Source organism: Rana temporaria, chromosome 3, assembly GCF_905171775.1.
Source record: "Rana temporaria chromosome 3, aRanTem1.1, whole genome shotgun sequence".
NCBI lineage: Eukaryota > Metazoa > Chordata > Amphibia > Anura > Ranidae > Rana > Rana temporaria.
This window is the reverse complement of record NC_053491.1, coordinates 119,104,281-119,129,192: the sequence shown is the minus strand read 5'-3', so window position 1 is coordinate 119,129,192 and position 24,912 is coordinate 119,104,281. Positions and strand designations below refer to the sequence as shown.

Sequence of the window (24,912 nt, the reverse complement as noted above, 5' to 3'; positions counted from 1 at the left end):
TCTTTCTACCTGGAAACTTAAGATTGTCCATGGAAACCAAAAAGTGTCCCTATACGTCAAAAGTGGTTTGAGACCAGGTAGAAAACAGCGATAGCAAATAGAACACCTGCAGTATTGAGCGATCGTGAATCATGGGAAAATTACCCAGTAATTTTATTATTATTATATATTTTTTTATTATTATTTATAGTTAATTATATTATAATTTATGATTTAGTGTTTCAAACCTTATCATACCCGGGATGTCTACTAGACTCTTGTTTGGACAGATTTAAATGTGTTATTACTAAGAATTACAGGCCTAAAACATAAAATGTCAAATTTCTATGCAAAACAATGTACAGCTTTGAGACGCAAAAATCTGACATAATCATTCCGCCAGGGTGGTTAATGGAGAGTTGAGTGGAATAAAAAAGTGTGGTGGGAAAAAAGGTGCACAAGCAACAGGTATAAGCTCAGCCTTGAGAGTATTGTGAAGCAAAGGACATTCATGAATTTGGGGGAGATTCACAAGGAGTGGACTACGGTTGGCATCAGTGCTTCAAGAGTCACCACATACAGATGTATCCAGAACAAGGGCTACAAATGTTACATTCCTTGTTTGAAGCCACTTTGGAACCAGAGACAACAGCCTCTTACCTGGGCTAAAGATAAAAAGCACTGGACTGTTGCTCAGTGATTCAAGGTCCTCTTTTCAGATGAAAGTAAATTTTGCATTTCATTTGGAAATCAGGTCCCAGAGCCTGGAGAAAGAGTAGAGAGGCATAGAATCCAAGTTGCATGAAGTCCAACGTGAAGTTTCCACAGTCAGTGATGATTTGGGGAGCCATGTCATCTGCTGGTGTTGGTCTATTGTGTTTTATCAAGTCCAAAGTTAGCGCAGCCCTCTACCAGAAAATTCTAGAGCACTTCATGCTTCCCTCTGCTGACCAGCTTTATGGAGATGCTGATTTCATTTTACAGTAGGACTTGGCACCTGCCCACACTGCCAATACCTGGTTTAATGATCATGGTATCACAGTGCTTGATTGGCCAGTAAACTCGCCTAATCTAAACCCGTAAAAAATCAGTGGGGTATTGTCAAGAGGAAGATGAGAGACACCAGACCCAACAATGCAGATAAGCTGAAGGCCGCTATCAAAACAACCTGGGCTACATAATACCTCAGCAGTGCCACAGGCTAATCGCCTCAATACCACGCTGCATTGAAGCAGTAATTCAAATGAGCCCTGACCAAGTATTATGTGCATACTATACTGTACATGGACATACTTTTCAGTAAGCCAACATTTCTGTATTAAAAATCTTTTTTTTTATTGGTCTTATGTAATATTATAATTTTCTGAGATACTGAATTTTGGGTTTTCACTAGCTGTAAGCCATAATCGTCAAAATTAAAAGAAAGAAATGCTTGGAATACAGTATATATCACCCTGTGTAATGAATCTATATAATACAGTATATGAATTTCACTTTTTGAATTGAATTACTGAAATAAATTAACTTTTTAAAGATATTCAAATTTTTTGAGATGCACATGTACTAATTAAATTTAATTAAAACATTTAAAGTCTAGAATAAGTGCATCATTTACTTACTCTTTCACCAGGATCTCCCTTTGGCCCTGCCTGGCCAGGGATCCCATAGCCTGGTTCTCCCTTTATAAAAAATAAAAATAGTTCACATTTAACAAGATACTATGACAAAGTAAATGGTAACATTTTGTTAAAGTGTGTTGAAGCTCAAATCCAGGAAGATATAAAAGTCCTGATATCATTAACCCCTTGCCGAATGCTGCACGACAATATACGTCGGCAGAATGGCACGGCTGGGCATATGGACGTATTGGTATGTCTCCTTTAAGAAGCGGCACTGTGGGCGCGCACCGCAAGCTCTGTGAGTGTGACTGCAGGTCCAGCAGACTCGATGTCTGCTGGGAGACCCGCAATTGTCTCACGAAGAGGAAGAATGGGGAAATGCTGATGTAAACAAGCATTCGCCAATTCTGCCTAGTGACAGGACACTGACCACAGCTCTCTGTGATCGGGAGCAGTGATTAGTGCTGTGTCATATGTAGCCCATCCCCCCCACAGTTATAACACATCCCTAGGATACATTTAACCCCTTCAGCGCCCCCTACTGGTTAACCCCCTTCACTGCCAGTCACATTTACATAGTAATCAGTGCATTTTTATAGCACTGATCGCTGTATAAATGTGAATGGTCCCAAAATAGCGCCAAAAGTGTCCAATGTGTCTGCCATAAATAATTCCCTATTTTGTAGACGCTATAACTTTTGCGCAAACCAATCAATAAACGCTTATTACAATTTTTTTACCATAAATATGTAGAATACGTATTGGCCTAAACTGAGGAAAATTTTTTTTTTTATATATATTTTTGGGGGATATTTATTATAGCAAAATGTAAAAAATATTGCTTTTTTTCAAGGTGATCAAATACCACCAAAAGAAAGCTCTATTTGTGGGGGGGGGGGGAAGACATCAATTTTGTTTTGCCATGTCGCACGACCGCGCAATTGTCAGTTAAAGCGACACAGTGCTGAATCGCAAAAAGTGCTCTGGTCTTTGGGCAGCCAAATGGTCATTAACAAATCATTATCGTAATTACATTTAAATGAATCTATGTTTAAATGTAGGCACAGTGAGCATCCAACTTTGGTATTAGCCGCTTGCAGACTATTGTATAGTCTGTACAGCAGCGTTAGTCAAGTGAACAATAATCATTGCTGTTAGAAGGAAAAAAGTGACAGAAAGTTAAGCTCATCAGTGTGCTGCGTCTCCTTTCATGGTCAGGAGAGGACTTGAAAGTATACAGTAAATAAAACTGCACATATAAAGATCTGGTCCCCTCCCCTGCTAGACAGGGCTGTGCTGATAGTCAGAGCTGTGTAAATCTTAGAACTGGATGAACATAAATACAAATCCTTTGACTGGTAAAACAGCTTTCATATATGTATTTCATCTCTATATGTATCTGATTGTTTGGATTTCAGCTTTGATTTATGTAACAACACAATCTGAAGTCTTACACTGCATATCTCAGTGAGGGGAGCTATGAGCCCTGATTGGAGGGACAGGACACACCCCATCCTCACAGTACACAGAGAACATGCATTACTCAGGATATCAGTCACAGGCTGTGTGCTGGAGCTCCTCTCACCCGTCACCTTTTAATCTTTTGATGTCAAGAAAAGCAGTCAGAAGCACATTTATTTTTTTATTTGGTTTGGTGGGAAGCAGCGATTTTAGTAATGCTTAAAGAGAAACATCACAAATGCAAAATAACATGCCTGGGGGGACTCTCTGACCCTGCCTGTATGGTGACACATTTATGCAATGTAGAGAGCAGATAGGAATTTCACTCATTTATCCTAGATGATGGCCACATAGAGATGTCAATGGGAGGCTCTACACAAAACAAAAAATGGCAGACTCTTATCCTAGCATGCAGCTTGGCAGGACAGGAAAGGGGGGCTAAGCGTGCACTCAACTCCTGAACCATACCAAATCACATGTCCTTAACATAAGCGGATACTCTGCCAGGATTGATGAGGACAAATACCTCTTCCCCACAACCTTGGGCCTGTGGCAATAGGGATCTGTGGGAGGGGGTTAAGTTATCAGAATCTGGAAGCCCCCTTTAACAATAAGGGTGCCCCCAGATACTACCCCCCTTATGTGAATGAAAGGGGTACATAGTACCCCTACTTATTCACAAAAAAATGTAAGGTGTAAATAAAGATAGCAGATGTTTTTAACAATTCTTTTAATAATGCAATCACAATGGTCGATGTCTGCCAACCCACCAAAAAATAAGAAACTGCTGATCACTGACACACATCTGATACTTAGCTAGATTCACTTCGGAGAGCCTAACGTTAGGCAGGCGTAAGTTAGAGAGGCAAGTGCTGTATTCACAAAGCACTTGCGTCCTAAGTTACGGCGGCGTAGCGTAAATGTGCCGGCCTAAGCGCGCCTAATTCAAATGAGGAACAGGGGGGCGTGTTTTATGTTAATGAATCGTGACCCGACGTGATTGACGTTTTTAACGAACGGCGCATGTGCCGTCCGTGGACATATCCCAGTGTGCATTGCTCCAAAGTACGCCGCAAGGACTTATTGGTTTCTACGTGAACGTAAATTACGTCCAGCCCCATTCACGGACGACTTACGCAAACTACGTAAAATTTTGAAAATTCGACACGGGAACGACGTCCATACTTAACATTGGCTAGGCCAGCTTTTTGGTGGAATAACTTTACACCTGAAAACGCCTTACGTAAACGGCGTATCTTTACTGCGACGGGCAAGCATACGTTCGTGAATAGGCGTATCTCGCTGATTTAGCGTTCACGCCCCCAGCGGCCGGCGGAACTAGACAGCTAAGATACGATGGCGCAGGCAGTCGTATCTTAGCTACATTTAAGTGTATCTCAATTTGAGAATACACTTAAATGTACGACGGCGCAGATTCAGAGTTACGACGGCGTATCTACTGATACGCCGGCGTAAACCTCTCTGAATCTGGCTAACTGTCACTTCACTTCTTCCCCTGTGGCGTCATCTGTTCGATGATGGCAACCGGGAGACCCCACCTCTTTGTATATATTATAGGTTTCGGTGGTCAGTGGGGATCTCCAGACCGAGGGGTCTGCAATAGATATTTGGGGTGAACTCTCACAATTTGTTGGTGGATTTTGACATTTTCATTGTAACTTTTCTAGTGCTCATATGATTATTAGTGTGTGTATTTTTCTACTTCAAAACTATTACTAAAATACCTGCATATAGGGTTAGGAAATATGCTTGTTTAGTGTATTTTGTGTCATACCTTGTTTCCTTTATTTCCTTCATCTCCTTTGATTCCTTTAGAACCTTGGGGTCCAACGGGTCCAATGTCACCCTGACAAATAAAGAGAATCATTTACTTACTAACTATGCAAAATGTATGTAAAAGAGAATACATATTCTAGACTAAAAGGGGTCTACATGAAAATAGTACAAATAGGCAAAAAGCAGCAAAAAAATTTAAAGCTTTTAGATTGTAAGCTAAGCCCTCCTCAGGCTGACCATAGCCCCCTTTTTTTTTTTTTTTGATCAGTCCAAAAAATAAACACATTTTTCCATCTATGCATGTGAGCTGGACTGAATGATCTTCCACTGTGCCACTGTATTCTGACAGAAACTACCCGGCAGTGGTGGAGCTTTGCCTGTCAGGATAGCCCAACATTCAGCCATGACAGGAGCTTTTCAGAAGCTGCCTTTATGGCTCAATTGTCCCAACCAGTGCACAAAGTTGTATTGCTTGCTTTAATTAAAGGAGTTGTAAATAAAAAGAAAATGTATGCCGTGAGCCGGTTCACACACAGCCGACACGACTTTGGGGGCGACTCGGCAAGGCGATCTCAAGGCACCTTGAGAGGCAACTTGCAGAATGAATTCAGTATTGAAGTCAATGCAAGTCGCCCCGAATCGCCCCCAAAGTGGTACAGGAACCTTTTTCTAAGTCGGAGCGACTTGCGTCGCTCCTATTAGAACGGTTCCATTCACTACAATGGGACGCGACTTGTCAGGCGGCTGTGTCGCCTGACGAGTCGCCCCAGTGTGAACCGGGTCTTAAATGACTGTTTACAGGGTATAGAGACATAATAGTTAACTGATTCCTTTTAAAAACTATTAAAAATAGATAGAAAACAATCATATAATGTACCTGTAGTTTCTAGTTTCGTTTTTGCATGTTGTTTCCTGCCTCTCTGCTGTACAGAGCATACAGAGTCACAGAGCAGTGATGGTTTGGAAAATGAAACTGATCCAAAGGGGAGGTGCTGTGGGGTTTTAGACACACAGTAATCACACCTCCTTGAAGTTAGTGACCACAGAGAGAAAGCTCCCAGCACTGTGGTTATCAGGATACCGACAACCAGGAAGTGTGGAGATCAGAGAATAATTACAGCAACTTGAGAGCAAAAACGAACAATGAGGACATGAAAACAGCACTGCATTAGGCTGCATTCACACCTGAGCGTTTTGTCGCCTGAAGTGCGACGCCCCAAAACGCTAGAGGGGAAAAAATACATTATTCTCTATGGAGATGGTTCACATCTCCACTACAAAATGCCTGACGCCGAACACCTGAAGCCCAAACAAGTTCTGGACCCTTTTTTGTCGCTCGAATTTGGGCGTTTTACATTGGTGACCCTAGACCTGTACAAAATCGCGGTAAAAAACGCTGCGTTTTGTTGCAGCAAATCGCGGTAAAAAACGCTGCGTTTGTCGCGGCAAATCACGGTAAAAAACGCTGCAAAACGATACACTCAGGTGTGAATGCAGCCTTAGGGTAAAGGAAGTTATTAAGATAAAAAAAAATTCCTTTTCAAACCCTTTAAGCAATGTATGGTCACCCTCCTACCTGAATACACATATTCTATTGAAGATGTAAATAGTACAGCATAATCAAGCAGAATGAAAAGTACATGCACAAAAAGAAAAGTGTTGCTAATCACTTTTTTCTTTTATAAATTATTCCAACTCTGTAATCAGCAAATGTTAATTTTAAAATGGACAGTTTACCTAAATTTGACACTTACTCTAGCACCCTTCTTGCCAGTAGGTCCAACTACCTGTGAAGCACACGATATGTTTATTAAAACACAGATTTCATAAATGGTTTAGTTCTCTTAAAAAACAAGAAAAACATTACAGCAAATGCATTGAATAAAAGCAATACCTAAACTTGTATACCTATATACATGTAGCAGTACCCCTTTGGGAGCTGCTTGGATATTTGTACCCGAGTCTCCCACTGATTAATTCACAGCCAGTTACACTGTATTTTCACACAGCCAGGTGCACACACTCTTCTGCTCGTTGTCTCCAATGACCAGTCTAGGGGATGTGTTTTTATATTTTATTTGTAGAACTTGGATAGGAGAAGAGAATTAGTAGGATACTCCAAATTAACTATGCACAAGCGAGGACAACTCTATCTGTAGAGAGTAAACAAGTCCCTTTTATAGCAAAAGGGGCTCATTGGACTTCGTTTCTTCAAGACATTAGCCAGTGTCCCCTTTAGCTCACACATCCGGTATGCTGAATTCTAGGACCAAGAGGGAGATTTCAGCAACACACTTTCAGAGATCCCTTCAGCGGTCTGTACTCACAAAATGTCCCGGGACAGCTGGTAGCCTCCTTCCAATTTCCAAGCGAAACTCTATACCAGTGACGTAAGACCAAATCCGTGAACATCTTCCCTCAGTCAGCCTCACAGGAACCCTGGGTTGCAGCTTTAAAGTTTCAGGTCCTCAAGTCAGTCACCTGAGGCCGCATGGCAGCCTACACTAGGAAGAGGCCGCAGCCTCCTCCCCACCTGAACCTTCCTCCTTAGACCCCTTTTACACTGGATCAGTTTGCAGGCGCTATTGCGCTAAATATAGCACCTGCAAACCGACCCTAAACAGCTGCTGCTGTTTCTCCAGTGTGAAAGTTCGAGAGCTTTCACAATGGAGTGGTGCGCTAGCAGGACGGGGAAAAAAAGTCCTGCTAGCTGCATCTTTGGAGGCCTTAGAGGTGGGCTGGACTGGAACCCCAAGAGCTTATGTGCTCTTCAGACTTAAATACAGACATCCAGCAATCCTTGGGGCTCATCCCCTTCTAATTGATCAGGGCTATATCTACATCCATGTTCTCAGCTGCTAGGTTTCCTCCCACTGTCCAATATGCCTTCTTGCTATTGGATGAAACATCAAAACAGCATGAGCAGCACCAGAGCACACTCTCAAGTAAACCTCACTAATCAATCACTGCTCTCTGTTGAGTAGACAACAACTACATTTGCCTGTCTGCTCCTCTGTTAAGCAGAACATCCAAAAACGATATACACTCTCTAGCACCTACCTAGGAGGGTGCTACGTTCACTACATTTTGAACTGTAAGACCCCTTTCACACTTTGCAGGCACTATAACGCTAAAAATAGCGCTTGCAAAGCAACCTGAAACAGCCGCTGCTGTCTCTCCAGTGTGAAAGCCCCGAGGGCTTTCACTCTGGAACGGTGCACTAGGTAAAAAAGTCCTGCTACCAGCATCTTTGGAGCGGTGAAGGAGCGGTGTGTATACCGCTGCAGCCCATTGAAATCAATGGGTACCGCGGCTATACCGCCAGCAAAGGGCCTCTTTTAACCCTTTCTCGGCCACTAGTGGGGAGGTAAAAGCGCCCCGCTAGTGACCAAATCGCACCGCAAAATTTACGGTAAAGCGCCGCTTCCCGCCACAGTGTGAAAGGGGCCTAAGGCCTTCTGCATCTAATACTATTGCACCACATGCCAGGCCATTTTCTAAATTACCAGCAGAGAAAACTGACAGACATTTTGCATAAGCTGACACTTGTTACATTATTGCCTTCCTTCGATCCAGCTATAATACCTTTATGATTCCAAATCTGTAATTTTGTATCATGGTCTCTGTTCATTTGCCAAACTGCCAAGACAGCAGTCTTCCAACTACTGGATCACTATATTTTTTTTTCTAGTTTTCTGAAAATCTTTCAATATATATCAGATCTGAAACTGGTAACTGCATGATTTGGTCACCTTCCCCAAGGTAATCTCAGGCTCATTTGCACAGAGCAGGTGTCTGACATTGTGGACTAGTTGGCTTGGTTCCCTTGTAGTCCCGGTAGGAAGATGAGTCTGATTTTGGCAATCACTGAATTAGAGCCAGTATACCTCTCAGTCCTGTTGCATCTATGCCAGCACTCTTTCTATATGTCATTGTTTTCAATCTCTCCAGTTTTGTAAACACAACTGACACTATATTGGACTATTTTCTACATCTGGATAAGGTGAAGGTTTAATACGCAGCAAAAAAAAAAACCAATGTTTCCTTCTAACAGAGCATTACATTCAGCATCTATCAATTCTGTTGTTACACCAAGGCAGTGCAAGATAGATAGATTTAATGCACATTTATTATCTTTAGGCACTTTCATTCCTAAATGCATTCATAAATGTCTCCCTTAGCTGCTCTAAGATAGTATAAGGTAGTACTGAGACCAAATAAAAAACCGACTCCAACCACTTCATAATTGTGCGTCTTGTGCAACCTGTGTAAATTTGTCCTAGTTGACCTCCCAGGATTACAAATATAGGAGTTGCAAATACACATAAAAACTGTTGCTAAATGAAAGTCAGCCTAATTTGCATAATTTCGTTTTTTTATTTTTTATTATTTGATTGGAAAATTTCCCTAATCGTATGTTTGTAGAGACTCTGTTAAAATATATACTAAACAATTACTTTAAATTGCGCTTACACACTTCCCAGTTTTGAAAAGCTACTGAGTACTTGCAAAGCAGTATTTACCCCCATTGCTGGAGCTCCTGGAAAACCTTGAATGCCCTGTAAAAAAAAAAAAAAATCTTAATAGTACATGTTACTATTAAATAGAACAATCAACTGTTTTTTATATGTAGTCCTGGTAGTAATGGGTCCTAAAATTCCTGGTAGAAGTTCTCCTTACAAATCCAGTAGGCAAAACTGCTTGGCATTAAGGGCCTAATCCTCAAAAACCCGGCGCAATGTAACTTTTGGCATTTAAGTTACACCGCCGCAAAATCTCTACCTAAGTGCCCGATCCACAAAGCACTTACCTAGAAATTTTGAGCGGTGTAACTTAAATCCGTCCGGCGCAAGGCGTTCCTAATCTAATGGGGCGAGTCCCATTTAAATTAGGCGCGCTCCCACGCCAGACGTAATGCGCATGCTCCCGACGTCATTTTCCCGACGTGCTTTGCGCGGTTTTACGTTGCGCCGGGTTTTGAGAATCGCGACGGGCGTAAAAAAAAACGAGTTGCGGCGAAAAAAAAGACAGCGACGCGGGATAGAAGGGTCTACTTTTACAAGGTGTAAACAGTTTAGGCCTTGTAAAAGCAGCCCTAATATTGCGACGGCAAACTAATACTTACGGAGAAAAAATGAAGCTGAAAAGCTTTGTGGATCTCCGTAAGTGCTAATTTGCATACCCGAAGCGGCATTTCGACGAGAAATGCCCCCAGCGGCAGCTGCGGTACTGCATCCTAAGATCCGACAGTGTAAGTCCCTTACACATGTCGGGTCTTCTGTCTATCTATGTGAAACTGATTCTGTGGATCAGTTCCATAGATAGAAACAGGGATACGACGGCGTATCAGTAGATATGCCGGCGTATCCCTTTTGAGGATTACCCCCAGATTTTTTGCTTCCCACTAAACACCCTACGTTGCAACAATCAGGTTTATAATGGAAAGGTATATACTCTAATGCCCTGTACACCTGATCGGTTCATCCGATGAAAACGGTCTGATGGATTTTTTCATAAGATATCCGATGAAGCTGACTTTCATCAGTCGTGCCTACACACCATCGGTTAAAAAAAACGATCGTTTCAGAACGCGGTGACGTAAAACACAGCGACGTGCTGAGAAAAATTAAGTTCAATGCTTCCGAGCATGCGTCCACTTGATTCTGAGCATGCGTGGATTTTTAACCGATGGACGCACCCACAGACGATCTTTTTTTCTATAGGTTAGTTAACCATCGGATAATTTTAAAACAAGTTCCTATTTTTTTAACCGATGGATAAATAACCGATGGGGCCCACACACGATCGGTTAGTCTGATGAAAACGGTCCATCAGACCGTTTTCATCAGACAAACCGATCATGTGTACGCGGCATAAGCCAATCCAGCTGTATTTTTTTACTCAGTATTCCAGGAACAAGTGCTGGAAACTGTGGTGGTAAGGGGAAGCATGGTAGGATGCATCCTATTCATAGCTTAGTAAACAAGTAGATGACTGCAGGAAGCTGGAAGGCTGTAATGATGAAATAATGGAGTTGTGTTGGTTCCCATCCAATGTAGGAGGGGCATGTGACTTAAACTTTAAGTTTAATCAGATTAAAAATACTAAAAACAATATTTTAACCACTTAAGACCCGGACCATTTTGCAGGTTAAGGACCTTGCCCCTTTTTGTGATTCTGCACTGCGTCACTTTAACTGACAATTGCGCGGTCGTGCGACTCGGCTCCCAAACAAAATTGGCGTCCTTTTTTTCCCACAAATAGAGGTTTCTTTTGGTGGTATTTGATCACCTCTGCGGTTTTTATTTTTTGCGCTATAAATAAAAATAGAGCGACAATTTTGAAGAAAATTCAATATTTTTTACTTTTTGCTATAATAATATCCCCCAAAAATATATAAAAACATTTTTTTCCTCAGTTTAGGCCGATACGTATTTGTCTACTTATTTTTGGTAAAAAAATATCGCAATAAGCGTTTATTGATTGGTTTGCGCAAAAGTTATAGCGTTTACAAAATAGGGGATAGTTTTATAGCATTTTTATTAATATTTTTTTTTTACTAGTAATTGCAGCAATCAGTGATTTTTTTTTGTGACTGCAACATTGTGGCGGACACATCGGACACTTTTGACACATTTTTGGGATCATTGTCATTTTCACAGCGAAAAGTGCTATACAAATGCACTGATTACTGTGAAAATGACAATGGCAGTGAAGGGGTTAACCACTAGGTGGCGCTAAGGCCTCGTACACACAACCGAGAAACTCTACAGAACCCATCAAGAAACTTGATGGGAGAGCTTTTTTGCAGAGGAAACCGGTCGTGTGTACGTTTTTCATCGAGGAAACCGTCAAGGAACTCGACGAGGAAAAAAGAGAACAAGTTCTCCTTTTCTTTGACAGGAGTCTCAATTTCCTCGTCGTGTTCCTCGTCGGGCTGGTTTTCGACGAGAAACACGATGGTGTGTATGCTAAGAAACCCTTGCATGCTCAGAATAAAATATGAGACGGGAGTAAAAGTAGCATTTGTAATGGAGATAACACATTTTTCACGCTGTAACAGACTGAAAAGTGCAAATTGTCTCTGACCAAACTTTTACTTAACACGCAGTAACATGAGATTAGCAAAAGCAGCCCCAAGGGTTGTGCCAGTGGAATCGAACTTCCCCTGCCGTTGTATGTGTTGTACATCACCGACTTTGAGAATGAGGAGATTTGGTCTTGACAGTGTGTACGCAAAGCAAGCTTGTCGAGTTCCTCGACAAGCCTAAGAAGGAACTCGTCGAGGAAAACAATGGGGGTCATTTACTAAAGGCAAATCTACTTTGCACTACAAGTGCACTTGTAAGTGCAGTCGCTGTAGATCTGAGGGGAAGCTCTGAAATTAGAGGAAGCTCTGCTGATTATTTAATCCAATTATGTGCAAGCAAAAATGCTGTTTTTTATGTTCCTTGCAGGTCCCCCTCAGATCTACAGCGACTGCAATTACAAGTGCACTTGCAGTGCAAAGTGGATTTGCCTTTCGTAAATAACCCCCTCTGTGTCTTTTCCGACGAGTTCCTCGGTCGTGTGTACGAGGCCTAAGGGGTTAAGTGTGCCCTAGGACCCCTTTCACACTGAAGCGTTTTTACAGCGTTTTAGTGTTAAAAATAGTGCTATTAAAACGCTCATATAACGCTCTCCATGCATCTCAATGGACCCTTTCACACAGAGTCCTGCAAGCAGCATCTTTGGAGCAGCTTTTGGGCGCTGAAAAAAACGCTCAAAAAATGCCCCTCTCCATTGAAATGAATTAAAAGCGCTGTAAAAACGCCTTACCCTTTCACACTGAGGCGTTGCACTAGCGGGGAGTTGAGAAAAGTCCTGCAAGCAGCATCTTTGGAGCAGCTTTTGGGCGCTAAAAAAAAACACTCCAAAAACGCCCCTCTCCATTGAAATGAATTGAAAGCGCTGTAAAAACGCCTTACCCTTTCACGCTGAGGCACTGCAAAAACGCTCCTCTCCCCGTTCTTCAGCTCCTGTAACCGATCGCGGGACACCGGCAGCGATCGGGTCCGCGGGTCCCGCGGGTGCCGTCACGGCGCTTCGGACCGGGTCGCGCACGCGTGCCCAACGGCTGGGCTCTTAAAGATGACATACAGGTAAGTGCCTGTGCCCAGCCGCGCCATTCTGCCAACGTATATGTGCAGGAGGCGGTCCTTAAGTGGTTAAAGTCATTGTAAACCTTAATCATGGAATCTGAGCAAAGCACATATATTTTTAGTGTTTACTTATCTCTCTCCAAAGCTCTAAGTGTAATTTCTTTTTGGTGATATGTTCCTCTGTTATCAGCGTGAGTCACTTCTAACAAGTTTTCCCAACACATGAGATAAGTTTGTGTTGGGGAGAGGGGAGAGCTCAGAAGACAACTTGTCTATACATAACACAGTTCTGCTGTGTGAAGTGAGTTGTGTGCCTTTCCTCCAAGCAGCTCTTACACACTGTTACTTCAGTCTCCCCGCCCCCTCCTGTGTGTCTGACAGATGTTTTTAACACTGTTCTGCCCTTTTGAAGGGGTGTAGGGAAGAGAAGGCTGCAGACAAACAAGTAAAACATTTGTAGGAGGATTTGTTTAATCTCTGTGTATCATCTGAGGCTGTTCACTTCACTGGGTATATGTGAGGGTTTACAACCACTTTAAGTCTCTTATACCAAATTTTGCTACATTACAACATGACTAGCCATTACTGAGATCTGAGAAAAAGAGGAAATTGCAATGAGCTAAGTATTTTATTTTAGTAAAATACAATAGCTTCAAAAGGAACTAAAGGCTGCTCACATAATTTGTAATAAAAACATCTTTGCCATTCTGAAACTTCCCTCCAGCCACTTTGCATATTATTTTATATATATATACTGTGATTCTGCACTTGCCAAATATGCTGCAGAAATCTCCCTCCATTGAGTCTGAAGCAATGTTAACTGTGGACAGCTGAATCTGCTGCCTGTATACTTCCTGGATTTACACAGAGGCACACCTCCAGCTCTGCAGCCCTGCTTTTATTGGCCCTCTTGTGACTCATCCACACTTCCTTCCTGGCAAACTCTCACAAGGGTGAGAGAGAGAACTGTGCATGATGTCATAAGCCTATGCTAATGACCAGACAAGAAACAGGAAGTGGGCTGTTTAAGGTATTTACTGGCAGAAAAAAAAGCTTAAGGCCCCTTTCACACTGGGGCGGGAGGTGCACTGACGGTATAGCGGCGCTATACCATCGTAATTGCAACGGAATTGCGGAGGCGCACTGCTGGCGGTATAGCCACGGTGTCCCAATGAAAACAATGAGGAGCGGTGGAGGAGTGTTAAACACACCACTCCTTCACCGCTCCAAAGATGCTGCTAGGAGGACTTTTGGAGCGGTCCTGCTAGCACACCGCCTCAGTGTGAAAGCACTCGGGCTTTCACACTGAGACTGCAGGGCAGGATTTTTTCAGACGGTATTTAGGTGCTATTTTTAGCACTAAACCGCCTGAAAAACTCCTCAGTATGAAAAGGGGCCTTACTATCCAAAGTTAAAACAACAAGGGCAGAAGATTTATTAGATAGAAAGTTGAAAAAGTTACTGAAGGTCCGCTTTTATCAAATACGGTAAATCAACAGACCCATAGAATGATGCACATACCATTTAAATATGCAATAGCACTTGTTAGAATTATACACATGTTCCGTCTCAGGGTTATACCGTGAGTCCAGTGCTGAGGTATTTTGTGTTGTTTGTAGTGTGAAGCCTGTTATCAGGCTGTCATTTCACTGTTTTTTGTATTTGTTATTACAGAACTTAATAAACAGAATAAAAAAAGAAGAATAAAAAAATAAATACAATAGCTTCATGTCCATCACATGACATACAACATAGGTGATCTATCTTACCTGGTCACCTTTAAGCCCAGTTGGACCTGGAAACCCCTATTAGAAAAACAAAAGTCATATCATGTCACATCATATAATATCTTGTTAAATATGTCTATATATATATATATATATATATATATATATATATATATATATATATATATATATATACACACACACATGTATTATATATATAAAATAGGCCATGTGCAGTAGTGGTTTCTTAAATTATATAATTACAACCTTTTAATCACCTTTATATTATGTCAATTGCACACAGAACATGCCACAATACTGAGATATGGAACCATAACAATTGTTGTTGCCTATAGAAGCAAATTACATGTTCCTTTTTTTGCCACACTGCACTGTTGCTACATAGAAATAAAGTAGTGGTTGATAAACAAGACCCACAATAAACCACAAGAACTCAGCAAACATCAGTACAGCACCAATCATGGCATTGAGTTAAAAAACTGTACTTTCGAAATAGTGCGGCTGTCCCAGCTTTTTTCCTTCATCCTAACCTGCACTTTCGAAATATTAATGAAGTGGTAATAAAATGCAATCAAAGGTCACACTTAAGCAGAAATTGAGAGGGGAAAAACAGCTTTTTAATTTATGTTATATATTTAGATATTGCCAGTGAAATATCCATACTTGATAACCCATTATCACTAAACCAAAGATAAAAAAGAAAAGGCAATAGCAGCCTGTAAATACCCAGTAAAACATTTTACTTACAGCTCTTCCTGCAGGTCCAATAGGACCTATATCGCCACGCTCTCCCTGTAAATATATATTAAATATTACTATTAACTGGTTAGTTCAGATAAATAAGAGATTACATAATACTGTATAATAACAACTATCAGCAGAACATACTAGCTCAGCTCTAGTCCAGGTTCCAGATATAAGAGGGGGCTAGATGACCCTCGCTATTAAAAAAGAGGTATGAAATCAGGTCATGTCCGATATATCTCTTTTCCCATATGGGTATACAATTTGTATGAGCAGAGAGATGTTCCTGGAGTACATGGTGAACAGTGATAAATGATGGATGGGAACAGAATTACATTTTATTTGGTTAGTAAAAGCAATTAGGAAAAAATGTGTATAAGTGGGGTACAGTATTTTGAATTCACTGAAGTATAATAATTTTGTTTAAAGCGGTAATAAACGCAAAAGCAAACATGTATTATATTGCAGCTTACCAATTAGATGTAATTAATAGCTGATTTTGTTTTCTTTTGTAGGACTTCTTTCATTTATTTTCCCCTGGTGATCCTGCAGGAAGTCTATTGTTTATCCCAAAAGACAAATGAACTGTAGCTGTAACTGCTTATAAAGTTGTATAAAGTGTCAGAGCTTGCTTTGTTAGTGTATCTAAATCTGCAAGTCCATCTAGCACTCCCCTTCCCCTAGACTGGCGATGCTGCTGTCCAAAGGGGTTCCCTGTGCCCCTTCATCCAGAATGGGGGCACTCTAATATCACCAGGTGAAAACAGAGAAAAAAGCCTAAAAAATACAACAAATGCAGTCACCATATCTAAGGTTTGGTAATACATTACATTTTTGGTGTTGAGTTTAATACCAGTTTAATATTCCATGTGGCCTAAAATAGATTTACTAATATGTAAATTAGTTATCTACTATGTATGTTTTTTAACAAGGGGTCCCTCTTTAATGTACTAAAGTGACAATTTGTGTAGACTAAAGCCCTGTACACACGATTGGAATTTCCGATGGAAAAAGTCAGATGGACTTTTTCCATCTGATTTTTCCGATGGAATTCCGTCGGAATTCCAATGTGATTTGGTCAGGCAAAAGCCTGATGGTGTGTACGCAGCAGAAGTGTTGTCTGCCCTACCCGTTTTTTTTCTCCAACACAAAACATTTGTACATAGGACAACTTTGATTTCTTGACATTACTTTTTTTTTCAAACAAATATACCAAAACACTTTTAATGGCAAATTGAACAGAGAAACAGTGAGCAAATGTGAGTTTATTGTTAGGGTTTATGTAGAGTTTAGTGACGCTGAATGTACACAAGGATTGTTTTAACCAACAAAATTGCTGTGTTTACGCTATCGTAGATTACAATTTTCAGTTTCTAAAAGCATGCAGTAGTTATAGTTCCATAATGGGGAAGAGTCTGGACCATTGTCAGCTTTCGATTGCTTTTAATGTACATGTTTGGAAGATTTCCCCTCACTAACTGCTGGACAATAAAGAAGAAGATTCTAAACTATTTTGATTTGCTTAAAATTTGTATTACGTTTTTAAGCCGTACTTACATTGGCAAAAATTTGAATCTCTGCCATGCCCTTTCTAGGAAGAATTTCCTTTACTGTCTGCCCTAGTGCCCAGTGTGAAGAAAAACGTTATCTATGGGCTTTAGGGTAGATAACAGGAAGCTGGTGTTGGTCTTGGATGGAACAATAAGCTAGAAATGAATGAGAGGATAGAAACAAAGTGTAGAGAGGATGAATAAAAAGGAAGTAGTTAGGGATAGAAAGGCGAAAAGAGGTGATGAGAGAGGGAGTTTGATGGAGACCACCTCTGGGATCCAGAGAGTTTGCTTCCCCGCAAGGCCTTTATTCGATCAGTATGATAAATAATTTATTATGCACTCACCTTTTCACCTTTTTCACCATCTTGTCCCTTTTTGCCCTAAATGAGAATGCAAGGTTATAAAACCTGTTTTGTCTCTAAACAGACTCTATTTTTTTAATTACATGTGTGTACGTGTAGTCCAGTCCATAAACCATAGGACAGTTACCACTATAGTCTTCAGCATACCACCTTAGAAAGATCACACCAAATGAACATAAAAGTCTGCCATAAATAGTAGGTAGAAAAAGAAGATTTTTGTACTTACTGTAAAATAATTTTCTTAAAGTCTATTCAGGTACATAAGAATGTGGTGATTCTCAGACATTTGACTTATAATAGCACCTTCAAGAGAGTGGGACACTGGCAGACAAAGAATGTTTAGCCAGCCCCTTTGTAACCCTACCTCCAACTGTCATGCCTCAAAAGTTTGTGACCAAGCAGTACCTAAAGCCAACAACAAGGGGTGGGAATGGGGGGTTGGATATGTCCTTCAATAAACTTTGAGAAAAAGGAAATCTTATTTTCTTTATCCCAATTAAGCAACATCCACTGACCGAACTGACAGATGTGGAAACCATGATACTATATAGTATCTGAATAGATCAGAAATTGTACAAAAGAAAACCCAAAAATGGAATTGCCATAACAAAGGGGAAAATCAACCTGGTGCTCTGGACCAGGACAGGTAGTTACCACTAAGGGCAAACTGCTACCTAAAGAATGGTGGGCCACAATTAACAATGTGGAAAACAATCATTCACTATAACAAAAAAGGTGGAACAATAAACTACAACCAAACGTGTGCTATCCTTGTGCTAGGTATAAATTATTAAATCACATAAGAGACAACAGAAGTGCATTAAACATATGATGAACTCATCCTAAATTGACATATCTGTGCAAATAAAGTATAAATAAAATATGCAAACACTGTGCAAAAAAATACATTATAAAAAATATATATACAGTATATAAGGTGCAAAAAGGTGCTCAGATTGTCTAAACTTCAATAGTCCCTCTTTCTTTGCCGTTAAAGAAAGATAACGTGCACCACCGAAGAAAAAGTGCTCCCAAAAGGAATCAGAACAAACCATTTAATGAGCTCCTTAACAGCTGCTCTGATCCCACAAGGCAAACATCAGACGCCTTGCTGTACAGCAGCCATATATGCCACAATCCTGCATGCAAAAGTTACCAGATCTCCAAAGCTGAGATAGACTCCATGGAGGAAGTTAAAGTACAAAGTAAAATCCACATAGTGTAGTATTTCACCAAAATTTTTAAAACATGATAAAATTACAACAACAATTTTGAAGGAATTACACGGGAATAAAGTCACAGGGGCCTCACACGTGGCATTATTCCACAAGTCGGCCTGACCGCTTGAACCTGTTGGTTGATTGTAACACATGCTTCAAAATGTAAGTGTGATTTTATCATATTATTACAATTTTGGTGAAATACTACACTATGTGGATTTTCCTCTGTACTTTAACTTCTTCCATAGAGTCTATCTTGGCTTAAGAGATTGTGGGACCTTTGCATGCAAGATCGTGGTATATATGGCTTCTATACAGCAAGGCGTCTGATGGTCGCCTTGTGGGATCAGAGCAGCTGGTAAGAAGCTCATGTAATTGCTTGTGGTGATTCCTTTTGTGAGCACTCTTTCTTCAGGGGTGCATGTTATCATCATTCCTCCATGGCAAGGAAAGGGGGATTATTGAAGTTTAGAAAATCTGAGCAGCTTTTTGTAATATATATATATATATATATATATATATACACTGTATATTATAATATATTTTTTGCAGTGTTTGCATATTTTATATGGACTTTATTTGCACAGATATGTCAATTTAGGATGAGTTCATCATATGTTTACTGCACTTTTATTATGTCTCTTATGCGATTTATTACCTTATACCTACCACAAGAATAGGCGCTTTTTATTGTGTGGTTGGAGCTTGTTACATATTCTACTAGGCTTGGTGATTTAGATGCTGCTGTCCTCTAGCTCTAATTGAGTTTTTATTTTATTTGTTTTACCTAGTTTTTTTGTCACTAATGTTTACAGTTTTATTGCAAGCACAAAAATATTATCTTTGGTTAGTGGAAAAATAAACTACTTGAACAGATGAGATAAAAACTTAGATCAATAGCTAAAGGGGTCAACACAAGGAAAATGCTTACTGGGTCAATTCCAGAGATAAAACAAACCCCTAAGGAGTAGTTAAAACAATATCCAATGAAATTTTTTTTTGAACAAGTAGAGTAAAAGCGCAAGCCTAGCCTACTTATAGCTTGATCTCTTGCCTTTAAACTAATATGGTCAAACCTCTCTTCTCTACACTTTAATGTAGATCCCCGGGACCGCAGGTATTACAAACCGCATACCCATTTAGGGGAATCCTCTAAGAAACTTCTCTACATTTTCAATTTACTTCATCTACCCTGATAGTCCAGGTAACCTTTTTTTTCTCCTCATTTCCACCAGTACTTTCACCTTTTTATCTATACGTATTTTCCACTTCTTTTTTTCCTCACTTTGTCCTTCACATAGGTCCAAATAAGCACATCATTGATCTTTCCCCCATCCAATTTCTTTTTCACATAGGCCCCCATTACTCACACACTCGATCATTCATCTTGGGCCCTTCCATGACACAACACACACACACACCCCTTTTTTCTATATTTACACTTTCTATTTGTTTTTTGTGTGTTCCTATTTTATGCATCAAGTCTGCACATCGCTTTGTTGATATTCTTACTCATTAGGCTTCCCCTTGTCCCCACATTTGCCTATTTTCACCAATACAGCCACACCAAACTCTATCTCTCAATCAACCTTTCCACATTTTCCTTCATCTCATCCCTACCCAACTTTTGATTTTTGTCCTCCTGTAGACTACCCGTTCATTATCATTTAGGTTGCAACTTTTTTCATGATTGGTATATTTTTCTTTAGGGCTACTAGTCCCTCGTTTGGTGGTGCGCTTCCACATTTGGCTGGCCCGGCTTCCCTTCGTCCCTCCTCGCCCTGCCCGCCTTTCGCTGGCCTCCCTACCCTCTTCTGTCCAGTGTGGGGTCGCTGGCTGAGACCTCTCGTAAGCCTGGGCGTTGTCCACTTACTCCATAGCCTGGTCCATTTTTCTATATGACCTCCCCTTTTTCCTGTATGGTCCTTTGAGAGGGCCTGCTTCTGGCAGTGGTGTCAGTGGACGACCACTAGTCCCAGCTCTCGACATCCATCTTGGTACGTATCTTACCACTGTCACTAACAATGACTGTATATACAAGAAAATCATACATATATGCCTTTTTGTTGTTTGTTTTTTCTTTAACAAGTTTCATTTATGTGTATATATTTCATTATAGAATTTTTGCTTGCAAAGCTTTTTGCCCCTGAAGAAGACCTCCATTGCTACAAAGGTCAAAACGCAGTGGGGTTTTCTGCATAAGTCAATTATCACAATGTCATATGAATTCATATTGGTTGTATCCATATACCGGTGTGTGTATATATATATATATATATATATATATATATATATATAATTTTTTTTTTTTTTTTTTTTTATAAAAGCTTTTTTTAATGTTTTTGGAGCTCATGTCCTGATTCCTATCAGATGTTTTTTTTCTACTATATATGTTTTTTCATCCAATAAACTTTATACTTTGTTACATTTTCTATTTAATTTATTTCTATACATTGCTGCAATTCAAAGCCCCTAGGGGTACTTTTTCCTTTCACCGAGCCTAGCCTACTTATCCCTTGATCTGCTGCTTAAAAGGGAGGTAGACTGTGATTGTCTTTGAGCTACTACTGTGGTACCATATGAAGAATAGGGCTCTTCTGTCCCATCCATAGATCTCCTGCATCGAGGCAGGTGTACACTCCTTCCAACAGAGATATAGAAAATTACATTTAAATTAACTTTAAGGGAATAGTAGATCAGATACTAATGGGCTCTAGAATTTTGATCCAAAAAAGGGATTGTCCTTGAGATGGGGTGGTCTTCTTGGAAAGATTTTACCCTCAGAAACATAACAATTCTAAATCAATCGTGGCCCTTTGATAACGTCACGTATGACGAAACATGTCAAGGCGGAGTTACGCACTGATGTCACCGCACCGAACGTGACCCCGGAAGCACGGGCATACGCTACTTTTTACTGCCCGCTTTTTTAGAATTGCTTTTTATTATGAATTTTTTAATAAACCGAGTAAGCGGCTAAGGATAACACACTATCTCGAGCCTTCTTTCGCTTTCCCTAATATGCCGAGTCCGTGAGCGTGTTCCTGGTTCCATCAGAGGGAGGGATCCTCTCTTAGGGATACAGAGGACTGAAGCAAGGAAGGAGCTGAACGGCACACACATCTGTGACCTACCAAGACCCCAGAGAAGGCTATTTCTGCAGGCCCATATGACCTTGCTATTATAGGAGGTCCATCTTGTCTGGTAAGGGTGTTCATTTTTCTTCTGGTCTATCCCTTAAGGAGCAAATTTCCCTTATCATCTTGGTGGCGGTGGATCTACTTTTCAACGTTTTGTTTATCTTCACATCATAGTTTCATTTATCACAATATTTGGACTCACATCTTCATTATTTGGACTCATCTTATTTTTATATTTTTATATTTATATACATTTATATACCTATATTTATTTATTTATATATAAAGTTTTAGTATACAGAGCACCATTTGTTTGCTTTATGCAATTGTATATGAATATTTTGCTTGCACTATTCATTAGTTCATTGCATGTTTCACATTAGCGCGACCTTCTCTCCCCACATTACATTTTTTATACATGAATATCACATGTTTGCAGGTGTCACAGATTTTTCTTCAGAGATTCTCACTCATTCATTGCACTTTTAGCGCAGTATAGTCCCCCCTTGAGAATTTACAATTCTAAATCAATGCCAACAGGGGATGGAGAATCACTCCAGGCTATTCAAAGAGAAATAGTAGAGAGTCCAAATGCCTGTCAGTGAAATCCCAAAAGATAAAAATGTTTGAGTGGTATCATCAAATGGTTGAGTGGTATGCTTCTTAAGATGAATGACTCAAAAGTCAACAGTGGGCAGAGGCCACTTTTCTATCCTTTTGAAAAATAATTTTCAAAGGGAAAAACGCAAACTCACATTGTCAAGAGGGAATCATGATTCTATAGGTCGTTTCCAGTCCTCACAGAGGAATGTTTTCAATACAGTGTCAGTTGTGGAGGGTTTTTGCTGCTATAAGAGCTCTAAAAGACCCCATACCTAGGACAGCAGGTTGATCCTCCAAATACAGGGTAGATGCACTGCTTCAATCAGGTTAGAACCAATACCTTTTAAATCTGAGTCATATGGAACTTGCTTAAATACAGTGGGGCAGATCCACAAAAGAATTACGCCGGCGTATGTATTGATACGCCAGCGTAATTTAAAATTTCCCGTGTCGTATCTTTGTTTTGTATCCACAAAACAAGATACGACGGCATCTCGGGTCGATCCGACAGGCGTACGTCTTAGTACGCCGTCGGATCTAAGATGCAATTTTTCAGCTGCCACTAGGTGGCGTTTCCGTTGAATTCCGCGTTGAGTATGCAAATTAGCTAGTTACGGCGAACCACGAACGTACGTCCGGCGCATTTTTTAACGTTGTTTGCGTTCAGCTTTTTCCAGCGTATATTTAAAGCTACTGTTATGAGGCGTACTCAATGTTAAGTATGGCCGTCGTTCCCGCGTAGAAATTTTAATTTTTTACGTCGTTTGCGTAAGTCGTTCGCGAATAGGGATTTGCGTAGAATGACGTCACCGTCGTGAGCATTGGCTTGTTCCGGGTTAATTTCGAGCATGCGCACTGGGATACCCCCACGGACGGCGCATGCGCAGTAAAAAAAAAACGTTGTTTACGTCGGGTCACGACGTATTTACATAAAACACGCCCCCATCACAGAGATTTGAATGCCGCGCCATTACGCCGCCAAAGATACACTACGCCACCGTAACTTACGGCGCGAATTCTTGGAGGATTCGAAAAAAAAGGTAAGTTACGGCGGCGTAGTGTATCTTAGATACGCTACGCCCGACACAAACTTACGACGATGTACGTGGATCTACCCCAGTCTATTCAAGAGTAGATTGGAAGAGCTTTGAATTTGAATCAGAAATAAAAGCAGGGGCTTAGAAATTAGGGTTTCAGAATTTGGATTCTGTCATGGGTGGTGTTTGAGCATGCTTTTCAAGTACAGTGTTCTATTGCTCACAATGGTAAAAATATTGTAGCAGATATTAGGGGTCTTTTGGAAACTTAGGAGGTCTCATTACTCATAACTCATTAGATAACATTTATGAATGTAAAGCTGGACTCCAGGACTGAACTTTTTTAAACTTACATTATTTCAGCTTGGTTACATTTAATCCTTCATAGCTCCCATTCAGTTAGAGATGCAAAAATTTGCTGTAGAATCCTGCGCTACATTACATACAGCAAGTGCTGGCCTTTTTCGGATGCTGCTCAAGCAACTTGCCTTCTGTATACTTAACACAGGGGGTTACTTACTCTGCACCTTTGCAATTCAAAACACATCTTGCAAGGGGTTCTCTAGTTGAACAACCTTTTCCAATCAGAGAATGCCTTGTATTCATTTATTGACACACAAAGTGGGCCTTGGGAGCGTATATGCAATAATTCCCCCATAGCTAGTGGCTTACCATGGGGGCACAGGTTTTATTTTTGTTTGTTTTTTAAATCCTTTACAATCACTTTAAAGAAAAGCTGTAATTTTTCTTACCCTTAAACCAGCTTGTCCTTCAATCCCTTGCAAGCCTTGTACACCCTTTAAAAATCAAGTAACAATACATTTCCAAATTTAGACATATTTTTTTTATGGAATGATTCTTGTTGGTAAAATATTCCTATCATGAGAAAAAGTACAACACTATTTATAGTTTTTGAATGGTGAAAGAACCATAAAATAAATTTTATAACCAAAATATAATATATATGATAATATATCAATAGCAGATCATTAAACACAATACAATGGCCTAAATAAAGTAAGCAAATATAGTACAGTGAAGGAGAAGCACAGTGTAACTATAAAAGTATAGGTAAAATGCTGAAGTCTTATTACATACAGCAAATTATGTGTTTCTCTATGGGGCTTTTTTTTTCCAGGTACAAAGGAAATTAGTTTTCTGGATATATAAGAATGTGTATGTGACCTATTCGTCCAGCATTTGTCTGTGTTCTACTGCAATACCATTGGTATTCATTTTGCAAATTTACCTTTGGTCCAGGTGGTCCAATAGGTCCCATGGCTCCCTGAATTTTGACAATAGAAGAGAAACAACTTATGTTTTATTCCTTATTACAGGACACAGTGTTTTTTATTATTATTATTATTATTATTATTATTATTATTATTATTATTATTATAAATGGCTACAACTGTTATGTATTAGAACCAGTAATTTTAGTTATAATGTGAATAAAGGGCTTCTATGCCTGTAATTTTAATGATATAATGTATATATATACTGTATAT

General features: G+C 40.1%; 1 protein-coding gene across 7 annotated transcripts in view; it reads right to left on the bottom strand.

Annotated features, from left to right (window-relative positions):
- LOC120931668 (collagen alpha-1(VII) chain-like) overlaps window positions 1-24,912 on the bottom strand; it is a 495,674-nt gene that overhangs the window by 303,888 nt on the left and 166,874 nt on the right. For all 7 annotated transcript variants that reach the window (XM_040343324.1, XM_040343325.1, XM_040343318.1 and 4 more), the window contains exons 39-47: window positions 24,654-24,689; window positions 24,157-24,201; window positions 17,387-17,422; window positions 15,493-15,537; window positions 14,767-14,802; window positions 9,380-9,415; window positions 6,611-6,643; window positions 4,855-4,926; window positions 1,599-1,658 (exon numbers count right to left, since the gene is read on the bottom strand). In XM_040343324.1, the coding sequence (XP_040199258.1) occupies window positions 1,599-1,658; window positions 4,855-4,926; window positions 6,611-6,643; window positions 9,380-9,415; window positions 14,767-14,802; window positions 15,493-15,537; window positions 17,387-17,422; window positions 24,157-24,201; window positions 24,654-24,689 (399 nt within the window). The remainder of the gene's footprint in view (window positions 1-1,598; window positions 1,659-4,854; window positions 4,927-6,610; window positions 6,644-9,379; window positions 9,416-14,766; window positions 14,803-15,492; window positions 15,538-17,386; window positions 17,423-24,156; window positions 24,202-24,653; window positions 24,690-24,912) is intronic.